Raw genomic sequence first — 26,157 nt, 5'->3', positions numbered from 1 at the left:
TTTATTTCATTGTATCTTTATGGTGCTGGGGATGGAACCCAGGATGGAAACATGCTAAACAGGTGCTCTACCACTGAGTCCCACTCTCAGGCTTGCAGATGATTTTCCTGGGGTTCTGGGCTGGGCGCCAGGCAGAGAGATGATTAGATTAAGAGACTAGTGCTGGGATCACAGGCTATGCAGGTTTCACAGTAGTTCAGGCAGCCTCGGAGGGCAGCGGGCTTGGTGGGCCTTTCTCCTCATCTGCTGGCCTCCGTGCAGGCCCCACGCCAGGCTCTGCTGAAGGGGGACCGTGAGGACCAAGTCCTGGAGCAGGGGCACCGTCGCCTCTTGCTCTGCCCTCCTGCTGCTGCGTTTGCCTCTGGGCCCCCTGGACACATTGGGCCTGCGTCACTGGGCCGGGCCAGACCTGGCTCTCAGCCCAGTGGGTGGCACTGGGCTCTGTGACTGGGGGCTTGGTTCCGTTTGTTTCCATGCTGCAAAGGCAGGCCGGGAGGGCCCCCCGCTGTGGCCCCAGGATCTCTGGGGACACGCACGCCAGTGCGTCCCTGCTGCTGTCTCCAGAGGGTGCTCCTCTGCCGGTGAGCTTTGTTTCTTTATGTGCTGGGGCTGGGGCTTGAACCCTCAGCCTCGTGCTGACCTCCGTCCGCAGCCCTTCCCTGTTTCTCACAGGGAGACAAGGTCTTGGTAAGTGGCTGTGAGGTCCAGGCTGGAGCTGGGTTTGCAGTGTTCTCGCCTCAGCCTCCCAGAGCTCCAGAAGGACAGGTGTGCACCCCCAGCCCCAGCTGAGTTCGGTGAACTTCGGCAGCCCTTTGGGCTCGGGACGTGAGTGCGTGCTGAGTGGACCCCTGGCCGGCCCGAGGTAACTCCTGCTACCGCCCCTCCCCATCCTCTCCTGGCCCTGGGTCCTCCCAGTGCTGGACACTTAGGACTCAGCTAGACTGAGGAAAGCGTCGCCTGGATGTGGGCGCACACCTGGCCCGCTGGCCTGACAGCCACTGTGGCCATCCTCCTGCCTCAGCCTCCGGGGTGCTGGGATGGTGATCGTATGCCACCATGCCTGGCACAATCTAATTTGAAAGGAATGTGTCGGGGTGGAGCCAGAGGGCACATGGCCCATGTGATCTTGTTAGCTTGATTCCCACGGGTTCATGCAAGGGAGGGGAAGGTCCTGGAGAGAGGCTCAGCCTGGCCTGGGGACACTTGGGGAAGAGTCACCTCCTGGAGCCTATGAGTCCCTCATGGTGGACAGCAGAGCATGCATGTGCATGTGTTGGGGTGGAGCGGTGTGAACTGCAAGGACACATAACCGGTGACCCTGAGAAAGGAGCGGACCTGCGGGTCCTCAGGAGAGAGGCGCTGTGGAGTTTGTGTTTTGGGGTACAAACATCTAAGAAGGGAGGGGCCAGAGGAAAAAGCAAGGCCTGGCCCCCCGCAGGCAGGGAGGTGAAAGCAGGATCAGAGACAGGCACCTCCCAGAGGCCACTGCAGGGATCTGGTGCTCATGGGAAGGAGCAGCAGTGGGCCAGGAGGAAAAGGCGGCTGCGGCAGGCAGCGGGAGAAGCCAGGGCTCAGCCCCAGCCTGGGAAGGGAAGCAGGGAGGCGCGGCTGAAAGCGCCTGCACGGTCTCTGCCCTGCCCCGCCTGCCCTGCCTGCCTGGACCCAGCACTCGGAGGCTGAAGCAGGAAGGCCACTACCACCAGTTCAACGCCAGCCTGGGCTACGTGGTGAGACCCCGTCTCAAGAAATGATAATAACTCAAGGAGCACACATCTATGTTTTGTTTGCTTTTTGAAGTTTTTCCTGGTACTGGGGTCATACCTGATGCCTGCCCACTGAGCTCCCCCTAGGCCCATTTATTTCTAGACAAGTCCTAACATGCCCAGTGGGACTTGAAGTTGCCTCCTCCTGCCTCTGCCTCCTGCAGTGCTGGGGTTACAGTCGAGGGCCACCACCTCTGGCTTCTGTTTGCTTTGTGTCTTATTCACCTGATCTTTGATGATCAGCACCCACTGTGGGGAGAGGGGGAGGAAATTTATCTAAACACTACCAAGGCAGGGAAATAGCTGAGCAGTCCCTGCGGGGCTCTGCCGAGGGGCTCCAGGGCCTTAGTGGAGAGCTCGGGCTCTGTGCAGGTGGTGAGACCTCTGTCCCAGGGAACCCAAGGCCCCCTCTGCAGTGTCCACGCAGGGTCACATGCCCAAGCTGGGTACCAGGTCAACAGAGCTCGGTCCTAGGGTCCCCCAGTCTGGTGCCAGGTTAGCAGAACTTGGGGAGACGCAGGCATCAGGGTCTTCCTTGTGGAGCAGAGCCCACAGGAAGGCAGAGGCGGCCCGGGGCTTTAGCTCAGCAGCCTGAGTACCTGCCTGGCAAGCGTGAGGGCCTGAGTTAGATCCCTGGTACCAAAAAAAGAATCAGCTGCCCAGACTGGAGCCCTTAGGTCTGTCTCTACCTGCTTGGCACTGGGTTCCGTGGAGGAGCAGGGGTGTGTCCCCTGAGACCTCAAGGCCCAGAGGCCTGCTGTCCTGCCAAGACCCCAAGCGCATCCCTGTAACAGGCATCACCCCAGGGTGCCAGTCCAGGGTCTTCGTGCTGTGGCAGGACACGGCCAGCGTGCTGACCTCTGCACGAGCACTCGTCACAGAGATTGGCATCACCTCGGGGTAGGGGACTCAAATGTCATGCTGTGTGCATCCACCCGGGGCCGCTGCCCAGGGTTGGGTGCATTTGGGCTTTGTGTGCTCTCTTTGGGGACAAGGACTTTTCTTTTTGGTACTGGGAGTCGCACTCAGGACCTTGTGCTTGCTGGGCTGGAGCTGTGCCACTGAGCCGTGGCTCTGGCCCGTGACTCTTCCTAGCTGGGAACGTCGCTTCCAGGTTAGCGTCCAGCAGCCGCTGCCTCCGGGTCACTTCCTAGAGGGACCCCGAGGTCTTGCTGGGAACTGCGCCTGCCGAAAGCCCTCTAGGCTCCCTGGGCTCACGGGGCCCAGTGTCCCCTGGTTCAGGATCGAGCTTGCTGCAGCCTCCAGCGTGATGCCCTGAGCCATTCGGGCAAATAGTGCTTGGCCCTGGGGACATCGGGAGTTTCCATGTAGGGATGGAAAGGGTTTTCACTTCCCCTGGGGGTGGGGATGTGTGTCCAGGGACTGACCAGTGCCTTCCCAAGGCTGGGCACACACGAGTGCCTGACTGCAGAACCAGACCCGGCCCTGGAAGGTGAGAGTTTTCTGGGGGTTTTTTGGTACCAGGGATCGAACTCACGACCTCGAGCTTGCCTGGCAGATGCTTATGCCGCTGAGTGAAATCCCTGATCCTTCTGTTTTTATGTTTTTTTGTTGTCTTTTGTTTAGACAGTCTCCATATGTAGCCCACGCTGGCCTTAACTCGCTGTGATCCTCCTGCCTCGGCCTCCTGAGTGCTGGTATCACAGGTATGCTCTACCACTCCTGGCTGAGATAGTTTAGACACTTTTACTTTGTCCCCCACTGGTTCTGGGGACATGAACTATTCACTAAATAAAACTCTGTGTGTGTGTGTGTGTGTGTGTGTGTGTGTGTAATAGGGTCTCACTGTGTAGTTCAGACTGGCCTCCAACTTTCTTTGTAGCTCAGTCTGGCCTCAAACTCATGGTGATCCTGCTGTCTCAGCCTTCCCAGTGCTGAGATTACAGGTGTGCGCCACAACACCCCACCTCCTGAATAATGTTTTATCGAGACTGAAGAATCAACCCATTGATACTACCACTTTGTAAAATAGCTCAGGACACAAGCTTTGAGAGCCAAGAAGTGGATGGCAGCAGCTGGGGACAGACGTCCCCTTGGCCTGCACTGGAGCAGCCGAGTCCTCAATCCAGTTACTCAGGCTGGGAATGTGGGGCTTTTCCACTCCCAGACTTTGGACTCAACTTTGTTCCTGAAGCCTGGTCAGACTTGAGACCCGGGCAGTTGTCAAAAAAGCCTTGCTGGTGATCCAGAGCCACCGAACGCCACACCCGAGAAATGTCTGGCAAGGTGAGCCGTGTGGACGCCTGGCCATGGGTCAGTGTGTGCCCCCACCCCCAACCCCACCTGTAGCACTCTTTTTAATATGTAGGTATTTTGGGGGGTTCTGGAGATTGAACTCAGTACTTTATGCTTGCCAGGCGGGCACTTGTGCCGCTGAGCTGTACCCCCGGCCCCCATAGTACTCTGTGTCATGTTTCCTTTGGTTGTTTTTGAGATGGAGTCTCACCGTGTAGCCCAGGTGGCCTCAAATGTGCTGAGATCCTCCTGCCTCAGCCTCACGAGTGCTGGGATAATGGGCACCACACTGGTCCATTGGCCCAGGAAAATCCCAGCCCCGCCATGCTAAGGAGGCACAGCCCATCCATCCCCCGCTATGGTGGCCTTGGAAAGCACTCTGACCCTGCCGGCTCCAGCCAGGCCACCCCTGAGCCCCCGAGTGTGACGGACTCTGGGTGTCGCCACCCCCCACAGGTACCCACAAAGGCCAGGCAGACACAAGTTGCAAGCGTGTATTCACTGTCCTGCTGTCCTACTGTCCTGCTGTTCTACTGTCCTGCTGTCCTACTGTCCTACTGTCCTACTGTCCTACTGTCCTACTGTCCCACGTTCTGGGTGCCCAGGAAAGTGCTGTGGGGCCTACAGGATCATCTTCCTACAGGAGAAGCGGCTGCCGCAGGGGCCGCAGGGGCTGCAGGGGTCACATGGGCTGCAGGGGCTGCAGGGGCCGCAGGGACCGCAGGGGCCACAGGGGCCGCAGGGGCCGCAGGGACCGCAGGGGCCGCAAGGGCCGCAGGGGCCGCAGGGGCCGCAGGGGGACGTGCAGGGGAAGCAGGGCGACTCGATCTTGACGCAGCTGCCCAGCCCGTAGGAGTAGGTGACGTCCTTCTCGTCCACGCAGGGCGGCAGGCTGAACTCCTTGCAGATGTTCATGTAGCTGTACTTCTTGGAGCCCAGGCAGTCGTACCGGTTCTCCCGCTCGGCTGACACGCACACCTTGCCGTCCTTTACGCGCACCTTCACCTGGTCTGGCTCAAAGCCGCACACGTTCACGGAGCCCAGGATGTTGCTGCTGCAGCAGGAGGAGGCTAGCAGCCTGTTGGTCGTCCTGCGGAGCCTGCACAGGAGAGAGGGCAGGCACAGGACTCAGGGGTGGTTTTCGGTTTCTTTCTGAGCAGGGCCTTACCTGTAGCCCAGCAGGGCCTCAAACTATCAGAGTTCCTCCTGCCTCAGCCTCCCTGGGGCGTGTGCACCGTGCCTGGTTTTAATCTCTCTCTCTCTCAATAGAAAAGTGACCACTAGTTACAGCAGAAATCTAAACTTGAAGTCCTGCCGTGGAAGGGTGTGTGTCCGGCCCGCCCCAGCAGCCACACTGCCGGACAGGTCCGCTTCTGCCCCCAACAGAAATGTGATCTGATCTAGGTGTGAGGCGCAGGTCACAGCCATCGCTGGCCACTGAGCAAGGCCTCATTCCAAACTCACAGAGAGGGCTGGAGCTGGGGCTCCGGGATCCCTGGGTTCAATGCCCCGTACCACAGTAAACCACTGGGAAAACATTGCTTAAACCCAGGCATGGTGGTGTCCGCTCACAATCCAGGAAGCTGAGGCAGGAGGATTGCTGCAGATTCAAGGCCAGTCCGGGCTACGTCATGAGACCTTCTCAAACAAAATGCCTGCCCTGAGTGGCAGTGGAAACCTGGGCAAAGCACGCAGGAAACGCTGCAAAGGGCACCCCCCCGGGCCTGGCACAGCCACTGCTGCTGCTAAATGCCCGGAGGTCTCGCAGGGCTCAGCAGAGGCGCCAGTGAGGAGCTGGGGTCCCCAGGCCCAGGTCTGGGTGGGGGCTGAGGCCATGAGCTTCTATCTCGTCCCACAGGGCCGAGAGCGCATGTCCTCTTCGTGGGCTTTCCACGGAGCCCTGCCCAACATCGAAGTCCCAAGTGACCAGGCCTGAGGCCTGGAGCAGTGAGCTAAGGTCTGCAGGGAGGGTCGCTCGGGAGGCTGAGGCAGGAGGATCACTGTGAGTTTGAGGCCAGCCTGGGTCCCAAAGCGAGCTCTAGGCTGGCCTGGACTGCACAGGGATTCCTGTGCTTTGTCTTGAAAAACAAAGCAAACAGTCTGACAGACAGTGGTGCAGACAGAGACGGGAGCTTTAGCTGTGCTCGGTAAATCCAGCCCGGAGCAGCTGTGGACCAGGAAGCACCCAGGAAGCACCAGGAAGAGCGCGGCCCTGTGCAGCCGCGGCTGGGGTGGCTGACAATTTGCCCCATCCAGGAAGATGGAAAGTTGGGGTTCACGGGCGTCAGCCGGCCTTCCGGAGGGCAACTCAGGAATGGTCCGCAGCCTCAGGTGGGGTGTGTCCTTGGAGCCCGGGAGTCAGCATCGGATGTCAGCGGTGCCACGGGCCGGAGAGCGGCACACCCACCTGTCACCCAGCCACCCGTCACCTCCCCATCATCCTCCCACCGAGCATCTCACCTGGGCCATCTTTTAAACAATACTGTATTAAGCGCAGGTTTTCTGCACCTGACCTCTCTCACTTACATCACTACACAAAACGCCTCACCAAAGCACCTGCGGGTTACACCCATGCGGTTTGTCTCCCCAGGCACAGTGCTTTCCACTACTTTTCACCAGAAGCACTAAATGGCCTGTGTCGGAAAGTCCCAGCTTCAGGAGGCTGAGGCAGGAGGATCAGGAGTCCAAGGACAGCCTGAGCCACAGAGTAGAACGCTGTCTTCAAAAGAAACAAACCCAGCAGAATGTTGACCACCCAGTTCAATGAAGACCCTTCCGGTTTATCTGCCTGGCCCCGCTGGCATGGACAGACAGACACTGAATCCCAGCTTGGTCTTTATCCGGGGTGGGCGTCCACCCCCATACCTGGGGATGCGGTTCCCATGGCTCCTCCTGCAGACACCTCAGGGAATCCGGTTCACTCAGCTGCGCTCCCCACAACCAGAAGGCGCGGCGGAGATGCTTCTTGATGACAGCTTTTCTTTTCTTTTACCTTTCCTTGCCTCTCCCCTCCCCTCCCCTCCCCTCCCTTCCTCTTCTCCCCTCTCCTCTCCTCTCCTCTCCTCTCCTCTCCTCCTCCTCTCCTCCCCTCCCCTCCCCTCCCTTACCCTCCCCTCTTCTCCCCTCTCCTCTCCTCTCCTCTCCTCTCCTCTCCTCTCCTCTCCTCCTCCTCTCCTCCCCTCCCCTCCCCTCCCCTCCCCTCCCTTCCTCTTCTCCCCTCTCCTCTCCTCTCCTCCTCCTCTCCTCTCCTCTCCTCTCCTCCCCTCTCCTCTTCTCTCCTCTTTTCTCCTCTCCTCCCCTCCCCTCCCCTCCCTTACCCTCCCCTCTTCTCTCCTCTCCTCTCCTCTCCTCTTCTCTCCTCTCCTCTCCTCTTTCCCTTCCCTTTCTGTCTGTCTGCCTGTCTCTCTCTCTCTCTCTCTCTCTTTCTGGTTTTCTGAGACAGCATCTCACTATGGACCCAGGCTGGGCTTGAGCTCAGCAATCCTCCAGCCTCTGCCTCCAGAGTACTGGGCTTACAGGAATGTGCCATCACGGCCAGCTCTTTCTACTTTTGATGTTTTTTGGTTTTTTTTTTTTAATTGCTTTGTTTCTTGAGACAGGGTCTTGCTGTATATTTCAGGCTGGCCTCGAACTCATGGTGATCATCCTGCCTCAGCCTCCTGAGTGTTTAGTTACAGATGAGCCCACCACACCAGATCAACACCCCAGCTCCGTCTCTCGTCTCTCGTGAAAGCCTCCTATTTATCCCTGCTGTGAACCAGCACCAGCCCTGCCCACCTGAGGCACTGCCTTGTCTTTGGAGGATCTGGGAGAAAAGGCCCTAGGCCCTTCTCTCTTTCCCTCTTTTCCTCAGACCCCAGAGACAGTATGTTGGACATTTCTCACTTGTTTTTCATCCTTTAGAGACAGGGTCTTACTATTCGTTTCAGGATGGCCTTGAACTCACTTTGTAACCCCAGCTGGCCTCAGATTCGAAGTGATCCTCCTGCCTCAGCCTCCCAAGTATTGGGATTACAGGCTCAAGCCACCATGCTTGGCCTGGTTTTGGTTTTGTAAGACAGTGCCTTGCCATGTAGTTCAGGCTGGCCTTGAACTCACTATGTAGCCCAGGGTGGCCTTGAACTCACAGAGATCCTCCTGCCTCAGCCTCCCCAGCGCTGGGATGGAAAGCGCTTTCCACCCATCAAGGTCCTCCCTCTGCCTCCCCCCTTCCAGGGCCCGGGCTCCCACACCTGCCCGGGCACCGAGGCCCGGTCCGGCCCGGTCCTACCTGGCGATCTCTCTCTTCTCATCCTCGATGGCCCGGATGGCCTTGCGCTCCAGGCTGCGCAGCGATGGCCGCAGGCAGTAGACCTTGTAGTCGCACAGGCAGCAGGGGTAGAGGTCGCACAGGCCGCAGGAGCGAGAGCGCTTAGAGTAGCACAGGCAGTAGGGATAGGGGTGCAGGTCGCAGCAGCAGTAGGGGTGCATGTACAGGTCGCACAGGCAGCGCGAGCTGAACTCATCAATGCAGCGCAGCTGCCGCAGCTCGCGGTCCACCTTCTTGATGTCCCTCCTCACGCTGTCCAGGAGACAACTCAGTGCAGCCATGGCAGTCACACCTCGTCGTTGGTGAGTACCTCACAGGGGGCACCCAGGGGAAAAAAATTGGTCAAGCTCCTCGCAGAGGTTGCTCTTAAAATAAAGCGCACTGGGGCGGCTGCGGACTTTGGACTTGCAGGCTGGTGCTCTGTGACCTCAGGCCCGTGCGTGTCACAGTCTCCTGTTGCCATGAGGACCGCCAGGTCACAAAGGGGCTTTCAGAACTGTCCCAGGCTGCGCTGTCCCCTCCCTCCCTGGGGGTCCTGCCTGAGTGGCCAGGGCTCCTGGTGCCGGACTGGGTGTGTCCAGGCACACTGCGGAGGCGGGAGTGGCCAGGTCCCTTCTCTCCGCGGCTCTGCCATGTGGCAGGTCCCCTTCCTCCCGTGTCTGTCTGGCCCCGGAAGAGTCCCCTGGCCTTCTTCCTCCTTTGTCCCTGGAGCTTCTCAGTGTGCTTTTGGTTTCTTGAGACAGGGTTTTGACATGTAGTTCATGACAACCCTCCTGCCTCAGCCTCCCGAGTGCTGGGAAGACAGGCGCGTGGCCCTGGGCCCTCTGCTCCTGTCACGGAGTAAGGCACGGGGTGCTTGGGGCAGGCGTGGTCCAGTCTCAGGCGCGTAGAGCACACACAGGGTCTGAACCCCACTGAGCCCTGAAACATAGTCGGTTTCCTTTGTCCTGTTGAAGCTGGAGAGTGGCTCAGCTCTGTCCAAGGCGAGGGGACAGCAGAGGAGCCAGGGCCGCAGGGATGGCAGGGGCGGCCATCTGAGCCAGGATCCTCTGGCCAGCGACATTTGTGTGTCACCCTGGTCCCCTGGTCCCCTGGTCCCCCCCACATTGCTGGCCATCAGCTCCTCTCTCTCTGTGTCCCCTGCAAAGGACCCAGATCCGGCGTGGTGGGGTCCAGTGAGCCCAGTACTCAAGAGGCTGAGGCAGGAGGGCTGTGATCCTTTTCACCAAAACTGAAAGACAGAAACCCCACAGGATTTGGAAGACGGACAGGGCTAGGTGACACCCGCGGTGCGCGTGCGCGCGCACACACACACACACACACACACACACACACACACACACACCCCGAGTCTCTGTTGCCAGCACTCTGCTCCCAGGCCTTGTGACCCCGAACCCTGCATGCCACGTGGATGCCACACTGCCCCATACCTGTCTCCCACACCTCTCCATCCTGTCCTGACTCTGCACAGGTCTCCTCCACGGCCCCAGCTGTGCCAGCCCTGAGGGCAGGGACCACACTGCGTCTCCTGCAGGCATCCCACACCGTGCCAGGGCAGCTGGGAGAACGAGTTACACAGAGGGGTCAGGAGTGACTCCCAGGTGCCACTGAGGCAAGAAACAGGAGAGAGGAAGTGTGCAGCACTCAGGAGGCTGAGGCAGGAGCATCTCTGCCAGTTTGAGGCCATTCTGGGCTATATAGTGAATTCAAGGCCATCCTGTCACATGTGGCAAGACTCTGTCTCAAAAAGACAAGGCCCAGGAGGCCGACCCTGGGCCCCCCGACGAGAATCAAACAAAATAAAATAGCGCTGGGGATGAACTCATCGAGACCGTGGGCCCAGCCCCTGGTACTGTGAAGCAGGATAGACAGACGGACAGACCACAGAACATGCAGGCTCCAGGCCACTCCCTCCCTAACAATGGTGCCTGTGTCCTCTGGGGGCTGCCAGGAGGGGGCCCCTGGGCTTCTGGCTGGGGGGACCACGTAGGGCTTATGAGGCAGGGGAGCCTGTGTGTGTGTGTGTGTGTGTGTGTGTGTGTGTGTGTGTGTTCACTGTGCACACGCCTCACGCATGTGGGATCACATAACCTGGAACCACGACACCCTGTGTCCTGCTGTCCGCTGGGCAGTGTCCGCCCCTAAGCTGTGGCCCACAGTGTGCCCCCCCCCCCCCGGGGCTGGCAGGAAAGGTCCCGCCCTTGCTCAGCCACTAGCTGGCTGCAGCCATCCTCACCTCTGCGGGTCACCGCATCCACCAGGGCCCTGAGGCCTCGGGGGCTGGACAGATGTCCCCACCTCCTGGGTCCTCAGGATGGAGCAGCTGCCAGGCGGGCTCCTCACGCCCTGCCCAGTGGGGCCTTGCTTCTCTGAAGACCCCAGCACCAAGTCTGCCGGGGAAGCCGGGGGCACAGCGCCTCCTTCCCTCGGACTCGTCACCCCATGGCACTAAGCAGTCTCTGGCAGAGTTCACAGGGAGTCCCGGAGTCCTTTCTTTGTTTTTTTCTTATCTTCTTTTTCTTTTTCTTTTTCTTTTTGATGCAGAGTCTCACTACGTAGCCCAGGTCGGTTCCAAACTCCCAGGGTTCCTCCTGCCTCGGCTTCCTAAGTGCTGGGATAGCAGGTGTGTGCTGCCACACTCCAACCCTGAAAAATTTGTTTTGAAAACCCGGGAGCCGGCAGCCCCAGCAATGGAACCCTCCTGGCTCCTTCCACAGCATTGCCTGGAAGCTCTTCCTGGTGCTACACGGGCAAAGTTGGTGGGCCCCAGGAAGCCTTTGGGAGGGAGGGCTGCTTCTGTGTCCCCAGAGTGCGGTTGCCTTGGGAGGACTCGGCAAAGCTCCTGCCAGGTGAGACGGCCCTTCCTTCCTTTCCCTTCCAGAGCGGGGCCTGCACCTGGGCCTTCCCACTGAGCTGTGTTCCGGCTGTTTGTACCCTGAGACAGGGTCCTCACCAAGTCACCAATGGCCATCTTCCTGCCTCAGCCTCCCAGAGTGCTGGATGGCAGGTGTGCGGTGGCAGCAGCAGCAGCAGAGTCAGTGCCCGACCAGCAGGGCCTCGGCCTCGCCCTCGGGGCCTCCCGCCTCTGCTACAGGCATGGGGCCCTCCCCCCACGGTTAATGAAAGGGCTCCTGGCTCCTCATCTCTGATCTGTCACATCCAGGTGACGCCCAGGCCCTCGGGTGACTCAACTGCACTGCTGTCCCTGTGCGACCTCCTGGGAGCATGTTAAGGAGCCACTGGGCACCTGGGCTTCTGTTGCAGGGCAGGAGGTTGCGTCTGTCCAGCTCTCCTGGGAGTCCCTGGACATCCAGTGCCTCCCATGGTGTAATCTCCCCGGGGAACTGTTTGGGGAGAGCAGGAGGAGCTGGCTTCCTCCTCGGCTCCTTTTAAAAACACATTCTGAGGGGCTGGGGATTTAGCTCAGGACAAAAGCACCTGCTTTGCAAGTGTACCATCATGAATTCGATCCCCAGTCCCAATTAAAATAAATAAATAAAAATACATACTGTGAAAAACAAATAAATACAGAATAACCGGGCATGGTGGCACACACCTATGATCCCAGCACTTGGGAGGCTGAGGCAGGAGCATCGCTGAGAGTTCCAGGCCAACCTGGCTGCAGAGTGAGTTCAAGGCCAGTCTGGATTACATGTGGGTGCCCTGCTTCAAAAAAAGGGGGAAAAGGAGAGAGGAAGTGGCATCCTGCATTTGGAAGTGAGGACGGTGGGGGCCACCCCGATGGGACGGTGGCCAGAGAGGCTCTGAGCTCTGGGGCTCCGGCCCAGGCTTTCGTCTTGAGCCTTGTGCAGTAGGAGCTGTGGTCACCACAGCTCTGTGGGCCCGATTTCCCCGCTGAGCACAGCTGGAGAACAGCACTGCCTGGTTCTGAGGCCAGAAAGGCTAGAGAGGCCAGGTTAGGGTTAGGTGTTAGGTACCAGGTGGGGTATGGACAGGGGGCAGAGGAGATCAGTGAGGACGGGGACAGACGCTGGCAGATGTGCCATTCCAGCCGGGGGTGGTACCGCACCAAGATGGCAGCACTGTGGGAGGCTGAGGCAGGAGGATCTCAAGTTTGAACCCAAGCTGGGCAGTTAAGAGATTTGTCAAGAACTTGTTTCAAAATAATAATAATAATAAGAAGAAGAAGAAGAATAAACATTTTTAAGAGCCTGGAAATGTAGCTCAGTTCAAAAGCTCTAGGTTCCATCCCCAGCACAAAAGAAAGCTATTCACTTAGCTAAATCGGGCTTCCAGAATGTTCTTCTGTGGTAAACCTACTCCGGGGGGTGAGTTGAGGTTGTCTTCTCTTTGGGGGGACAGAACCCTATCCAGTGACAGTACACCCCTATAATTCCAGTCACTCTGGAGGCTGAGGCAGGAGTGTCTTATGATGGAGGCAAACTGGGTAACAAAATGAGCCCCTGGCCCACGATGAGAAGGCAAAGTCTTTCACTTCTGCTTTCACAGGAGTCCCTGAATCAGTGTGGGGGGACCCGGGGTGGGGTCTGAGCTGGGAAAGAAGCCTGGCTGTTACCCTCGCCAGGGGCCGGGGTGGGCAGAAGTGGGGCAGAAGCCCCAACCTCCTCGACACCAGGACAGCAAACCCACTTTCTGGATGACAGCTGAGACCACAGTCAGGTCCCTCAGCTTCCTGGCCGTGAGCTGGTCACAGCGACACCTGGGTCACAGGGCTTGGTGTGGGGTCCAGGTGATACTCAGGAGGCTGAGGCAGGAGGATCCTAAGCTGGAGCCCAGCCCGGGGGCTATGCAAGACACTGTCTCAAAATAAAAATCACAGGACTGGGGTGAAGCTGAGCCAGAGGCCCCAGATTCAATCCTCAGTGCTGGAAAAAGGGGGTGGGAGGCAGAGGACACACCTCCGGCGCTGGGCAGCAGTTTGGGTTCTTCCCTGAGGCCGCCGCATCCTGGCCCTGACAGGTGGCGTGGGCTATGTCCCTGCAGTGACCACAGGCGGGGGAGAAGCTTCAGCCTAGAGGTGAGCGGTGACGGACTGGACACTCAGTCCTTGCTGGCACCTTGTGACGTGGGGGCTCCCTCACAGATGTGGAAACTGAGGCACAGAGAAGCCAGGCAGTTTGCCCAGCACCACACAGCCAGGAAAGCACAGGGCTGCAGTTCAGCCCCTCGGAATCTGACTTTGAGCTGTGTAGATTGGCCCGCTTGGTTCTGCCATCCTGGGACGGAACTCATGCCTCTCACCGAGCTATAGCTCCTGCTTTTATTTTATTTTACTTTTTAAATTTTGACACAGGGTCTTGTGAAGTTGCTATGTTGCCCAGCCTGGGCTCCAACCTGTGATCCTCCTGCCTCAGCCTCCCAAGTATCACCCGTACCCTTTTGTTACCCCCTCTTCTCTGATCTACTGCCGGCCTCGGGTCAGCGGCTTCTGGTCACAGCCGCAGGGTGCTCAGGGCTCCCCAGGGTGGGAGTCGGACATGGGCTGAGGTTTGGCCTCGGCTCCACTGTTTGGGCTACAGCGAGGCCCTTGGATTAACCCCGGAGCTCCCCGCTGCAGCTGGAGTAACGCCCATCCTGGCCCGGCCCAGTCCCCAGTGGCTCTGAGGTCTGACCCAGGCCTGACATGTGGCCTGATCTCCAGCCGTGATGCACGTCACAGAAGCATAGGCAGAGCGAGGCCTGGGTTCCAGCGCAGTGGCCACCAGGGAAGGACCAGGAGTCACTGAGCAGAACCCTGGGCTCTGCGCCTCCGCCCTGGGCCGGCTTCTCTCTGTGATGGGGGCTCCCCACGACCCTTTAAGACTGGCTCTCTGCAGACAAGGGACAGTGACCAGTACAGATGAAAGTAAGAGCTGGGCGAGTGTGCCTGTCCTCAAAGCTCTCGGAAGGCTGAGGCAGGAGGCTCTTGGATTCAAGTCCAGTCTGGACAACTTAACAAGACTGTCTCAAATCTTTTTTAAAAAATTGCTTTTGGTTGTTGGGGATTTAGCTCAGTGGCATAAGCACCTGCCTTGCAAGCAGGCAGTCATGAGTTTGATCCCTGGTACCGATAAAAACGAAAAAGACAAAAAAAAAATTGCTTTCAAGAGCTGGGAATATGGCTCAAAGTGAAGGCCCTGGTTCAGTCTAAGTACGGGAAGCAGCAGAATCTAAATGCCCAGAATCAACGACTGTCACCTTTGCCATGTGTTTTCTAGAACCTTCTCTGGTAGGGATGAGGTAGTAAATGTAGCTTTATCGGCCAAGAGGGAGAACAGACATGAGAGCGGCAGGCACTCACTGCCACCAAGCTCACGCACTCACAGGGCCACAGTGTAACCAGACGGCAGCCCAGGGCGCTCAGCGTCACACAGGTCCACGGAGAGGAGGAAGGCGGCCCCATCTGTGGGGAGGCAGCATTCTGCTCAGCAGGCGTCATGGTGCATGCCGGCCAGCCCAGCACTCAGGAGGCTGAGGCAGGAGGATCATCACGACTAGCCTGGGCTCTGTAGTAAGATCCTGTCCCAAAACAAAACAAAAAAAATCTACGGCAAGGGTCATCTGTTGATACTGATCTGCGGTGACATTTCATTCTCTTCCTCTTGCGAAATGTCCCCCACGGCGAAGGGACAGTGTCCATCCCGAGAGTGCCCGGCAGGTTCCCCCCTCCCACAGACACACACACACACACGCACACACACACACACACAGGGGCCCGCCAGGGTCGGCCAGCACAGGACCACAAATACCAGAGGGCTGGCAAGCGGCTGGAGCTGGGTTCAGTCCCAGCACAGGAGGGAAGTTCTTTGGTTCTTTCAAAGACTAAATGTGTCCACGCTGAACACCTGCAGGCTTTTGCTCATCCTTGAGCCTGAAACTGTACAGCACAACAGTGATCTACACAGCCTCAGCTGCATTTGCTAAGCTGTCTACAGCTGATTTAAAGCATACGGAGGGGGTGGGGGGCTGGGGGTTTAGCTCAGCGGCATAAGCCATAAGCCTGCCTTGCCAGTGCACAGTCGTGAGTTCCATCTATGGTACTGATAAAAACAAAAACAAACAAACAAACAAAAAACAACCAGGAAAGCATACGGGAGGGTGTGCAGGTTATACACAAGTACTACACTTTTTTTTCCTTTGCAATATTTAGGACCAAACTGACAAAAAATAAATAAAAAAAAATTAGGACCAAACGCCAGGGCTTCATACTAAACTGTATCCTAAGCCCTTCTTATTTAAAAGAAAAAAAATATTTTATTTTAGAGAGAGTTCCTATGTAGCTCAAATTGGCCTCGAACTCACAGCAATCCTCCTGCTCAGCCTCCATGAGGTGTACAGTTTTAATCAAGGCAACCCATTGTGGGGACAGATCTCTTGGCTTCCACCCTGGCTGCTCTCTGCCCTTTGAAATAAACTGGTGAACTCTGGTAAGTCGCCTCCAGAGACCTCTGAGCCGGCCTGGCTGGGTCACTATCGCGGGACAGAGCAGTTCTGCAGGGGTATCGGTACTGAGCAGGGCCTGTGGGATCAGAAGCGGACAGGGGCCAGGGGGAGACCACACAGGCTGCGCAGGAAGAAAGCATGGACTCGGACGCTGGCAGAGCAGGAGGGTGGAGGGGAGGCCTCTAGGTTACTGGGCGGCTTGGGCGTGAAGTCGGGCAGGCAAACCAGACAGAACTCAGGCGGGGGTCTCCACCCCGTAGTCATACTTAACATTATAGTCTACAAATGCATTTAATTTTTAAAAATCTGCTTCACCAGCCTGGGCATGGCAGTGCCTGCCTGTCATCCCAGGACTTCGGGAGGCTGAGGCAGGAGGATCAAGGTGTGAGCAGAGGCTGGGCCCTGGAGTAACTCAGGGAGACCCTGTCTCGGAAGAACGAACGCGCTGGGGACCCGGTCCGTGCAACTGTGCAGTGTCCACTTCGAGTGTCCACTGCGCAGCGCCAAGAAAGTAAAGGGTAAAACGTAACAATGCAGCTTCGCACGGAGGCCACACACACAGCTGTGACAGCACAGCTGGGTGCGCAGCGCCCCACACCACACCCCGAGTCCGCCTAGCACATGCAGGTCCGAGGGCGGGGCCGGGTTGGATGGGCGGGGCCGGGTGTGGGCGTGGCTTGGCGGTGGGCGGAGCCCTCAGGCAGGCCCAACACCTCTGTGCTTCGTGCCTCACTTTACCCATCTGCAACATGAGACCAGCACCACTGGTGCCCGAGGACGCTGATGGCAACTTCAAAGAGCTAAGTCTAGGAGAGTGTACGTGGTGACAGGCACGTGCGTCTCTGCTCAGGACAGTGCTGGGCACAGTAAGCACCTCAAAATGCTAAGTACTCTCCTCTCAGATGGCACCCTACCCTCACCACCCCTGCCCTGCACCTGGTACAATCCCGCCAGGCTGGGGCTGCTTCGGGTTTCCCCTTCCCACTGATCTGCACCCCCTGCACCCTCTTCCCTTTTAATTTGAAACAGGGTCCGGAAGAGTCCCTAGGGAGCTCCACTTTGTGATACTCCTGCCTCAGCCTCTGGATGCAGCCTGGTCTGAGTGGCGTGTGCAGGGTGCCCCTGAGGATGTGAGGACCCTATGGACCCACTGGTGCTTTCGGGTCAGCTGGGCAGGCTGGAGCTGGGCTCACACTTGTGGCCTGAGCCAAGGCCTGGCCGCAACTCCTGTTTTAAGGGAGACACTTGGCAGATCAGGAAGCATGGGTCTGAGAGCCCTGTCCCTCCCCACCCTGTGGGTGGACTGAGTCCCTGAGACCAGGCAGGGCCCTGGAAAGCTGGTAGACTTTGAAAAGGAAGGGCGATTGCCCTGGAGTCTGGAAAAGAAACCCGGGAACCTGCAGCGCAGGGCTGCCCGCCTTCCACCAAGCTAATGGGCCTGAAAACTCCTGCACCTCCCCTGAAGACTCCTCTCAGCCTCAGTGCGGCTGCTGCTGCTCACAGAGCTCAGCTCCATGCACCGTCCTGCCTGGCCCGGGCCTGTGTGAGGCTGTGCTAGGCGGGTCCTGAGCTGTTTCCTGTCCTCAGTGGGACCTGGGACAGGAGCGCCCATGTGTCCTTATTGTCTGGGTCACTCCTGACCCTTTCTCCCGAAGGCACGGGGAGATCTGCAAGCCGTCCTCCTCCCTGAAATGCCTTTGGGGCCACCATGACAGTGTGGTGGTTTCCTGCATCTCCAGTTCATTCTCTCCCAGCTGCAGGGCCTGAATGCGGAAGGAGGCGTCCCCGAGGCTGCGGCCTCCGGCACCCATGAGAACCTGCCCAGCTGTTAGTCCAAGAGGCCACGTTTCTGCTGAGGCTGCTTGGAGGCCCTGTGCAGTTCAATCAAAGTGCACTCACGCTGGCATTCTGCACAAATAGAACAACCCGCTGACCTGATCTTCAAAAAAATCAAGGCTCAGAGCAGGGCACACCTGTGATCATAGCACTTGGGAGGCTGAGGCAGGAGTCTCTCCACAAGTTCAAGGCCATCCCAGACTACACAGGAGACCCTGTCACAAGCAGCAGAAGGAAAAAATATATCAAGGATTAGAGAAATTACAGCCAGATTCCCCAAACAAGCTGGTGGTTGTGGTTGTGGCATCTGCTATACCATAATCCCCTCCCAGCCAGACTGGTTAATTAGCATGATAATCAACTCCCTTCCTCCCTTCCTCCCAATTCCAGATCAAAAATGAAGCAGGTAAGAACTTAAGTTGGGCCTGGGGCGACGGCACACACCTGTAGTCCTACCACTCTGGAGGCTGGAACAGGAGGATGGCTGGAACCCAGAGTTTGAGGCCGGCCTGGGCAACACAGTGAGATACAAGCTCAAAATCAAAAACAAGCTGGGCATGGTCACGCCTGTAATCTCAGCACTCAGGAGGCTGGGAGGGAGGATCGTTGTGAGTTTGAGACCAGCCTGGGCTACAAAGTGAGCTCAAGGCTAGCCTGAACTGCATAGTGAGACCCCGTCTCAAAAAGACAAAACAAAACAAAGCAACAAGACAAACCGCTCTATGTCGTGATTTTGGCAGACTGGTGACACACACCTGTGATCGCAGCACTCAGGAGGCTGAGGCAGGAGGGTCCCAAGTTCAAGGTCCTGCTTTTGTGAGCTGTTCTTATTTTGTTCTAACCCAGCTCTGATGCACCTTGACCCCTTCTGCCTGCAGCTTCACAGGGCTTGGGCCCCTTCTTGCTCTTACAAGTTCACCATCACCCAATTTAGGGCCTGTAGCAATCTGGGTGATCGCACCCCCAAAGCTATCACCTTCACTGTATCTGCAAAAACCTACTCTCTAAAGACGGACAGAGCCACAGCTGCTATCTCTGAACAGACCGTGCTGTCCCAGCTTCTGGCTTCACTAAGTCAAAGAACGAAGTCTCTGAGGAAAAGGAAAAATTCGGAGTTTTTATTGGATGTTAGAATGGAAGCTCAGTGGGTCCCTTAGCACTAAGCAGAGTGTGGGACTGATCACTGATGGGTTACCTGGCAGTCACCTGTCATAGGTGGCCCTGGGCATGTAAAATGACCCAGTGGAACTCCAACCCTGGTCCTTAGCACACGGAGTTTAAAGGAAACTGAGATTGTAAAGAAAAACCAGTTCTTCTGCAGCTTTAAATCCCTGGAGACTTGGGGCTGGGGATTTAGCTCAGCGCCATAAGTGCCTGCCTTGCAAGCAGGTGGTCGGTTGTGAGTTTGATCCCTGGAGACTCAGGCACAGGCAGGAAGCGGTGGCATCCTTTGCATTGGTTGTGGAAGTCCCTAAATGCAGTTCAGGCTGCCTTGAACTCGCTCTATAGCCCAGACTGGTCTGGATCTTGCAAGGATCCTCCTGCCTCAGCCTCCCAAGTGCTGGGATTACAGGAGCAAGACATAAATCCGACTCTTCCTTCAGTTCTGGTTGGCGTGGCCCATCATTCGGCGCTGTCTTGGCCCTGTGTCCAGGTTCCTGGAGCACTGGATCGACTGTAAGATGTGACAAAAGGATTCCCAAAGCAGGCTTGCGATGGCCTCTGCAGAGCTGGGCAGAGGAGTGACCATGCTGGAGACAGGAACTGGTGTGGTCTGAGGCCAGGCTCTCGCTGTGGAATCCGCACACAGCAGGATCAGGAAGCTGGTCCAAAGGCGACCGTGCAGACCAGAGCACCTGTGAAGAAACAGAGAAGTGTGCAGCCCACACCTGTCCTCCCAGCACTGGGGAGGCTGAGGCAGGAGGAGGACGGCGGGTGGTGGGCCAGCCTGGGCTCTAAGCCAGCCCAAACATAGCAAGACTCTGTCTCGAAAGCAAAAACAAAAACAAACATTTGCTGACCCTAATTTAGAAAGATTAGGTAGGATCTTGTTTTAGGAAATCCTCAAGGGTCAAAATATACTGGAGTCCCAGTGAAGTCCCTGATCCAAGAGCCTGGATTTCCTGTTCCTTACTAATTTTGGTCAGAGTCCCAGAGTGGGAAGGGTAGGATTTGGGGGTGTGGGGGTGGTGGCAGGTGGCTGGTCCAGTGACTCCCAGTGCAGCCCAGAGGACTCTGACCGTGTCCAGCCCACATGCAGGTCCTGCTGTCCTGCGTGGCTCTCCCAGTGCCCTCGACACTGTGTCCCCAACGGGCTGAATCCAAGCCAGAGTGGTGTTTCAAGTCCTTGGCTGTCACCTCCTCCAGAGGTAACCCAGGCTGGTCTTAAACTTGCCACGGTCCTCCTGCCTCAGCCTCCCGAGTGCCAGGATTTCAGGAGTGCACCTCTGTGGAAACTCTGTTCTTTTGAAACTACCTGCTCTGTAACTGCTTCTGGGCTCTGTAATTACTCTCATGACTCTGTAACCACAATCGTGTAACCGAAGGTGCAGGATGCTCGACCGTACCGAGCTGTGTGAACGTGAATGCAGCCCTTGAGCTCATCAGAAACTGCAGGCCGTCCTGTCCCGCCTTGGTGACCCCCAATTGCTGGCTCACAGGCACTCGTTGCCTGGCTTCTGTTGGAAATTGTCCCAGGCAGGACCACCAGGTCGCCGCCTCCTGACTTCCTCTGATGTCTTCCTCTTGCGGTCTCAGTTTTACTGCAACACTGCGACTCGGATGTTGGGGAAGGTTTAATTTTTTTATTTTTTGAAGTGGAGTCTTGCTGTGTAGCCCAGGCTGGCCTCAAATACACAGTGATTCTCCTGCCTCAGCCTCCTGGAGTGCTGGGATTACAGCCATGTACCACCACACCTGGCATAAAATGTTTTTAAAGAAACAAAACATAGTCCTCTTTGGAAACACAGAGTAGGACGCTTGTAAAATGCAGTTGTTGGTTTTGTTCTTTACTGTTTTGTTCAATTTTATTATAACTGATGATATAGGCAACTCTATTAGAGATAGCGGGAGGCATTGTGGTAACCATTGTTGATCACCTTGTATTATGCTTTTACATTATCTATTATGTCCACCCTTTTGATTTGACCGACTCTGTTCTGTTATGTCACATTTGGTTCTTCTCTCTTCCAAAAAAAGTAATAAGAACTGTGGGAGCAATAAAACCCAAAATGTGTAATAGTCATTGTAGAAAAGAGAGGAAAAGAAAGTGCTCTAAACAATATAACTGCATGTATATTTAAATGTATAAGATAGACAATGATATTACTGAGTTCTGTTGGATCAATGAACAGAACTGTTTGGTCTCACTGTTTGAATGTCCACTATATAAGCTTTAATTTTGTAACTTGAACAAATATTTCTAAGATGACAATATGTAATCCATTAACTAGTGATTTCCTACTGTTAATTTTTTTTTCTGAAATTCTGTATAATTTGTACCCTTTTTCTGCTTTTTTTTTTCTTTTTCTCCTTAAATAAAATTTAAAAAAAAAATGCAGTTGTTGGATGAAGTAGAAGCTAATGCAGCACTCTGGAGCTCGGTCGTATTTAGGTAGTGAAGCTGAATGTGTCCCAGCCGGTCTCCGGCTGTTTTTACTTCTGTATAGCGCAGCAGAACGTGAATGCAGGCCGGAAAGGTGCCTGCTCACAGGTGTCCCCGCAGGCCTAACCCCGGAGGCTATGTCCCGCTAAGAAGGAAGCTGACTGTCCCCCGCTGTCCAGGACTGATAACACAAGCACCCACACGCCGATTAGTGCAGCAAGGGCAGAGGGTTTTCAGGGCAGAACTCTGAACAGGAGCGGCCAGACCCCAGCGGGGGCAGCTCAGCGGGAGAGCACTTCACACTCACTCACACTCACTCACACACACGGTAAAACATGACAGACAAATGAACTCAATCTACATGATTCCATATAAAGTTCGAAATGGGTAGCGCAGGCCAGGCACCGCCATGAAGCTGGAGGCTGGAGGCTTGAAAGTTCGAACCCGGCCCGGGGAGTAACGCAAGCCCTGGCAGAGAGACTGTGCCCAGTCAGCGTCCCTGTGGGGGTCGGGGCTTCGGGTCCAGGTCCCACAGCCCCCGCGGCCTCTGATCCAGGCGCAGGGTAGGCTGGCTCCTACGCTGAGCTGCCGAGCACTGGGTGTGTGGAGCTGGGTTAATGTGGGTTAGGAGCAAGGCAGGAAGCCCTGTTTCTCAGGGCTGCTTGTCTCTGCCCAGCAGGGTGAGGCGGAGTCCCCCGGGGACAGTGCCCTGGCTGCAAACCATAGCACACAGGGGACTTTCAGATGTCCCAGCCCGGTGGTAGTGGGACACTTTTTAAAGTCTACCTCCACCCTGGGCTGGTGGGGCACAGGCCTGTAATGCAGCTACTTAGGAGGCTGAGGCAGGAGGATCCCAAGTTCAAGCCTATCTTGAGCAACTGAGCCAGATCCTGGGTCAAAACCAGAAGACAGGAAGGCCTGGGAGAGTGGCTGGGGTGAAGGCCCCTGCTCAACCCCCAGGATGCCGGATGTATCTTCCCGGTGATGAAAGAAAGAAAAACTGGATACCACCAGGGGACACAATAAACATCCCCACCCTGCCTTGGTGTGCATAAACGGTCGGTGAGCAGAGTGCGCACCCTTGCCCTTGAGTATTCCCTGAATTCCCCAGGGCGCATGGGGCCATCCCTCCCCGGAAGGTGAGGTCACCTCCCCCTGCTGTGTGGGGTTTCTCCATTCGGCGGGGACGGGAGGGTGCGGAGAGGACCCTGCCCACGAAGGCACCGGTCAAGGTCAGCAGCGGGATGAGGAGCTGGTGGAGCGCACCTGTGGTCCCCCGCCTGGGCTTGAACTTTTGATCCTCTTGCTTCGGCTTCCCAGAGTGCTGGGATGAGGGCCTGTACCCCCACACCTTGTTCCCCGGGACTCTCAGTGAGAAACAGAGTTGGGCGCGGTGGCGCACGTCCCTGACCTCAGCACTGAGGAGGCTGAGGCAGGAGAATTTCAAGTCTGAGCCCAGCCTGGGCTACACGGTTGTCCACGGATGGGAGTTGTAGATCAGAGTGCGTTTCCCATCGGACTTCTTACTCTCTTCTTTACCAGTTGCTGGCGTAAGTGCTTTCCACTTCTAAAGGCCCTTTGTGTTTCCTTTTCTTCTTCGAACTGCTCACTCAGCCTTTGGAGGGATCCCCCAGTCCTCAGAGGGTCACATCTCGTACAGAACGTTGTTGTGCTGGGCACAGTGGCACACGCCTGTGGTCCCAGCACACAGGGTGATGAGGCAGGAGGGTCCCCAGGAGCGCAGGGCCAGGTCTGAGTGACAACAACAAAGAATGCACGGAATTTGTGCAGAACTTAGCACCTTTCTCCGTGGGTGGTGCTGATCTCTGGTCTGGATCCGAACCAGGCAAGTGCCCTGGCCCTCTTCCCACTTAGGAGCTGTGGTGCTTGGGCCTGGACGCCCCGCTGAGGCTCTGAGGTGACCCCTGGACCCAGCGGCTCTCAGACCACAGGCTTCTCTCCCCCAGGGGTGGGGGGTGGGAGGGGACGACTGTCCCTCCACCCACCACCTCTTCTTCCTCCACCGGAGGGCTAGGGTTTGGGGGCCTGCCTGCCTTTGGTCGGTGAATTTCTACCCCAATCTGACTTTCATTTGCTCATCACTCTATAAATAAGGACAAAGCTACAGAGAAATAAAAACAGGAAAAACTTGTCCACAGGGGCTGGGGGATGTTTGGGGTTTTCGAGACAGCGTCTCTATGTACTCTAGGCTGGCTTTGAACTGGTGGTGATCCTCCTGCCTCACCTCCTGGGTGCTGTTTTTTTTTTTTTTTTTTTTTTTTAAAGACAAGTTTGCCCAAAGAGCTGGCTTCCTTTTGAGAATCAAAGATGACAGAAGCATGTGGTCACTGCTTGTGCTGAGGGGACTTTCACAGAAACGAAATAGCCAGTACCAGGGGCAGGCAGCCTCTCTGGGCTGGATCCTTGTTCCACTGTGGGCGGAGGATCAGCTTCAAGGTAGCTAAGCTCAATACCCAAATAAAGACAAGAGACAGAGACGGTGTGGCCCGGCTCTTCTGAGGAAGCGTGGACCACGGGGCTGGAAGCTACTCAGCTGAAACACGGTTTTCCAGTCTGGTCCAGGCTCGAGTTCCAGAGTGTGTGTTTCTGGAATGTTCGCTTTCCTTGAGGAACCAGTGGGGTGTCTCTCAAAGGAATTCTGCTGGGAGGAAGCTGAGTGGTTCACAGCTGGTGACCGTCCTGCAAAACATGGCCTTTGTCTCTGTGACCTGCTGTATCCTCAGACCTGACACCCAGTCCCCAGTGATCAGGGGAGAGGCTGTGGCATGGTCCGTGACCAGCTCGTGTCTTAAAGCCAGGACTAGAGTGCAGGATATGATGTGAGTTTCAGCTTTTCATCAGGATCCAGTTATACAAGTGCTGCAGAGGTGCCCAGGGACGGGGTGTGCCCATCATCCTAGCATGCAGGAGGCTGAGGCAGGAGGGTGGCTGTGAGTTTGAGGCCAGCCTGGCCTACATAGCAAGGCCCTAGGGACTACTTGGACTGCTAAGGAGCTCCAAAACAGACAAACAGAAAAGAGAAGAATCTCGGAGACCTGGGAGGTAACCACGCCAGCCCTTCCTGTGGGCTGATTCTCCGGAAAGAAGTTGCCAGGACCAGTGATCAGGTACTGGAGGCGGAAATGCTGCCCATCAGACACCTCCACTCCGCCTCAGGGACCTGAAGGACCCTGGAGAAGAGACTGGGTGAGAAGGTCTGTCTCTCGGAGAGCAGGGCTGGATGGGCGCGTGGGGCAGGGGCAACTTCTGCTCGCAAACCTCCTGCCTCCTTCTCCTGCTGTCCCCAACTCCCCAACGGACGAGGTTTTCCATGGACTTTTTGTGTTGTTCGGTTTCATTTTTGTTTGTTCTTGTTTTATTTGAGATGGGCTCACTGTGTAGTTCAGGCTAGTCTTGAACTCCCACACTCTTCCTGCCCCAGCCTCTGGAGTGGTTTGAGGCAGGGTCTTGTTGCTTTCCCAGGCTGGCTTTGAACTCATGATCCTCCTGCCTCAGCCTCCCAGAGTGCAGTGGTCACAGGTGTGTGCCACCACACCCAGCTCATTTTTAACTCTATAAAGAAACTCTTATAAATCAGTAAACGGGCGCTCAGCCAAACGGAAAACCTGAATGAGTAGTTCACAGAAAAACGCAAAAGGCTTTCAAGAGTGAAAAATGCTTCCACGAGGCCGTTGTGAAGGGAGAAGAGCAAGTTGCAGAGGAGACAATGTGAGCCCCAAACAGGGTCAGTCACATGTGGAATGGGGAGGCCAAACATCACTGCTTCCCGAGCTACGTGGGCTTGGGGTACTCCGCTGCCTGGGGATGATGAGCAGCTTGGTGCCAGAGCTTCACCAAGCGCTTGGCTTCTTCAGGAACGGGCACTGCATTTATATGTGGCACACTTTGTAGCACAGGCTGCCCTCCACCTCAGGCAATCCTTCTGCCTCAGCATCCTGAGGCATGCACCGAATCTTACTGGGCGTGCAGTTACTTGCTCATCCTGGCTGCCCTAGGCCCAGCACTAGAGGTGGACGTGGAACATTTGGAAACCAGGACGAAGAGCTCCGGGCAGCAGAGTTTTTCACTGGGCTCCTTAGGGCACCAGCGTCACAGGACCGGCCTGCTCACCAAGGGCCCCGCTGACCTGGGACTCACCCTGTGTGAGGTACTTACTGGGGATTGAACCCAGGACCTTCGCACTGAGCTACATCTCAGGCTTATGTATTTATTGATTTATTGAGACAGGGTCTCACTATGTTGTCCAGGGCGGGCTCCAAACTGTGATCCTCCGGCCTCAGCCTCCCAGACTGCTGGGCTCACAGGCCTGTGCCCCACACTGGACTACACTCCCCTCTTGCTGCTGCCCTCGGTATCTGGCTTCTGGGTCTGCTTGGTGTGGGGGTCACTCTGCCCCTCAGGTGGGGAACTGAGCTAGTCAGATCCACGGAAGCCGAGCCTCTGTGTCTCCACTGCAGACGCCCCGCAGCCTTGTCCTTCAGGGCCGAGTCCTCCTGAACTCGGGAACACCTGCCCCTCTCCACAGAGCTCTACTTACTTTGCTTTTTTAGAGACAGGGTCTCGCTATATGTCCAGACTGGCCTCAAACTCAAAGATATCCTCCTGCCTCAGCCTCCTGCATGCTGGGATTACAGGCGTGCACCAGCAGGCCCAGCTGAAGAGCCTCTTGAAACCCCCCTGGCTGGGTCTAAGGTGAGGGGACAAGTTCCCCTGGCCAGCACTGGGAAAGCCCAGCACGGCGACCCTCTCCGGGTTCAGCTCCAGGGAATCCTCAGCCTTCTCTCTTCCAGACTGCAGGAGGCGGAGGCAGGTAGAGCTGCTCGGCGGGACAGCTCACGTTGGTGAGCCCTGCCAGCGACTGGAATCTCTGAGAGTGCGGGGGGGGGGCTTTGGTTCCCTGGCGCTCCTCGGGGTCTTCAATGGATCCTGATGTCTGTACGTCTGTTTCAGCGCCTGTTTCGTGA

General features: G+C 56.6%; 1 protein-coding gene across 2 annotated transcripts; it reads right to left on the bottom strand.

The window, feature by feature from the left end:
* Positions 1-4,499: 4,499 nt before the first annotated feature.
* Odf1 (outer dense fiber of sperm tails 1) lies at positions 4,500-8,795 on the bottom strand. 2 transcript variants are annotated; one of them, XM_063256872.1, is made up of 2 exons: positions 8,290-8,795; positions 4,500-5,109 (listed from the first exon to the last, which is right to left on the bottom strand). In XM_063256872.1, the coding sequence occupies exons 1-2, from the start codon at positions 8,607-8,609 to the stop codon at positions 4,641-4,643; spliced, it is 789 nt and encodes a 262-aa protein (XP_063112942.1). In that variant the 5' UTR covers positions 8,610-8,795; the 3' UTR covers positions 4,500-4,640. The 2 variants fall into 2 exon arrangements, with proteins under 2 accessions (XP_063112942.1, XP_003480174.1); XM_003480126.3 differs by having other exon boundaries at positions 4,500-5,118; positions 8,290-8,785.
* Positions 8,796-26,157: the final 17,362 nt, after the last annotated feature.

Source organism: Cavia porcellus, unplaced genomic scaffold, assembly GCF_034190915.1.
Source record: "Cavia porcellus strain 051 isolate PalLab524CR breed Dunkin Hartley unplaced genomic scaffold, mCavPor4.1 scaffold_10, whole genome shotgun sequence".
NCBI classification, from domain to species: domain Eukaryota; kingdom Metazoa; phylum Chordata; class Mammalia; order Rodentia; family Caviidae; genus Cavia; species Cavia porcellus.
Note: the sequence above shows the minus strand (reverse complement) of the source record. Positions and strands in the feature narration are given on the sequence as shown.

What these genes read in the sequence shown, in the direction of transcription:
- Odf1 (XM_003480126.3), bottom strand. Translation starts at nt 8,609, where the DNA reads ATGGCTGCACTGAGTTGTCTCCTGGACAGCGTGAGGAGGGACATCAAG. An exon ending in GAGAAGAGAGAGATCGCCAG is followed by an intron (nt 5,119 to 8,289) that starts GTAGGACCGGGC and finishes TCTCCTGTGCAG; the next exon opens with GCTCCGCAGGACGACCAACA.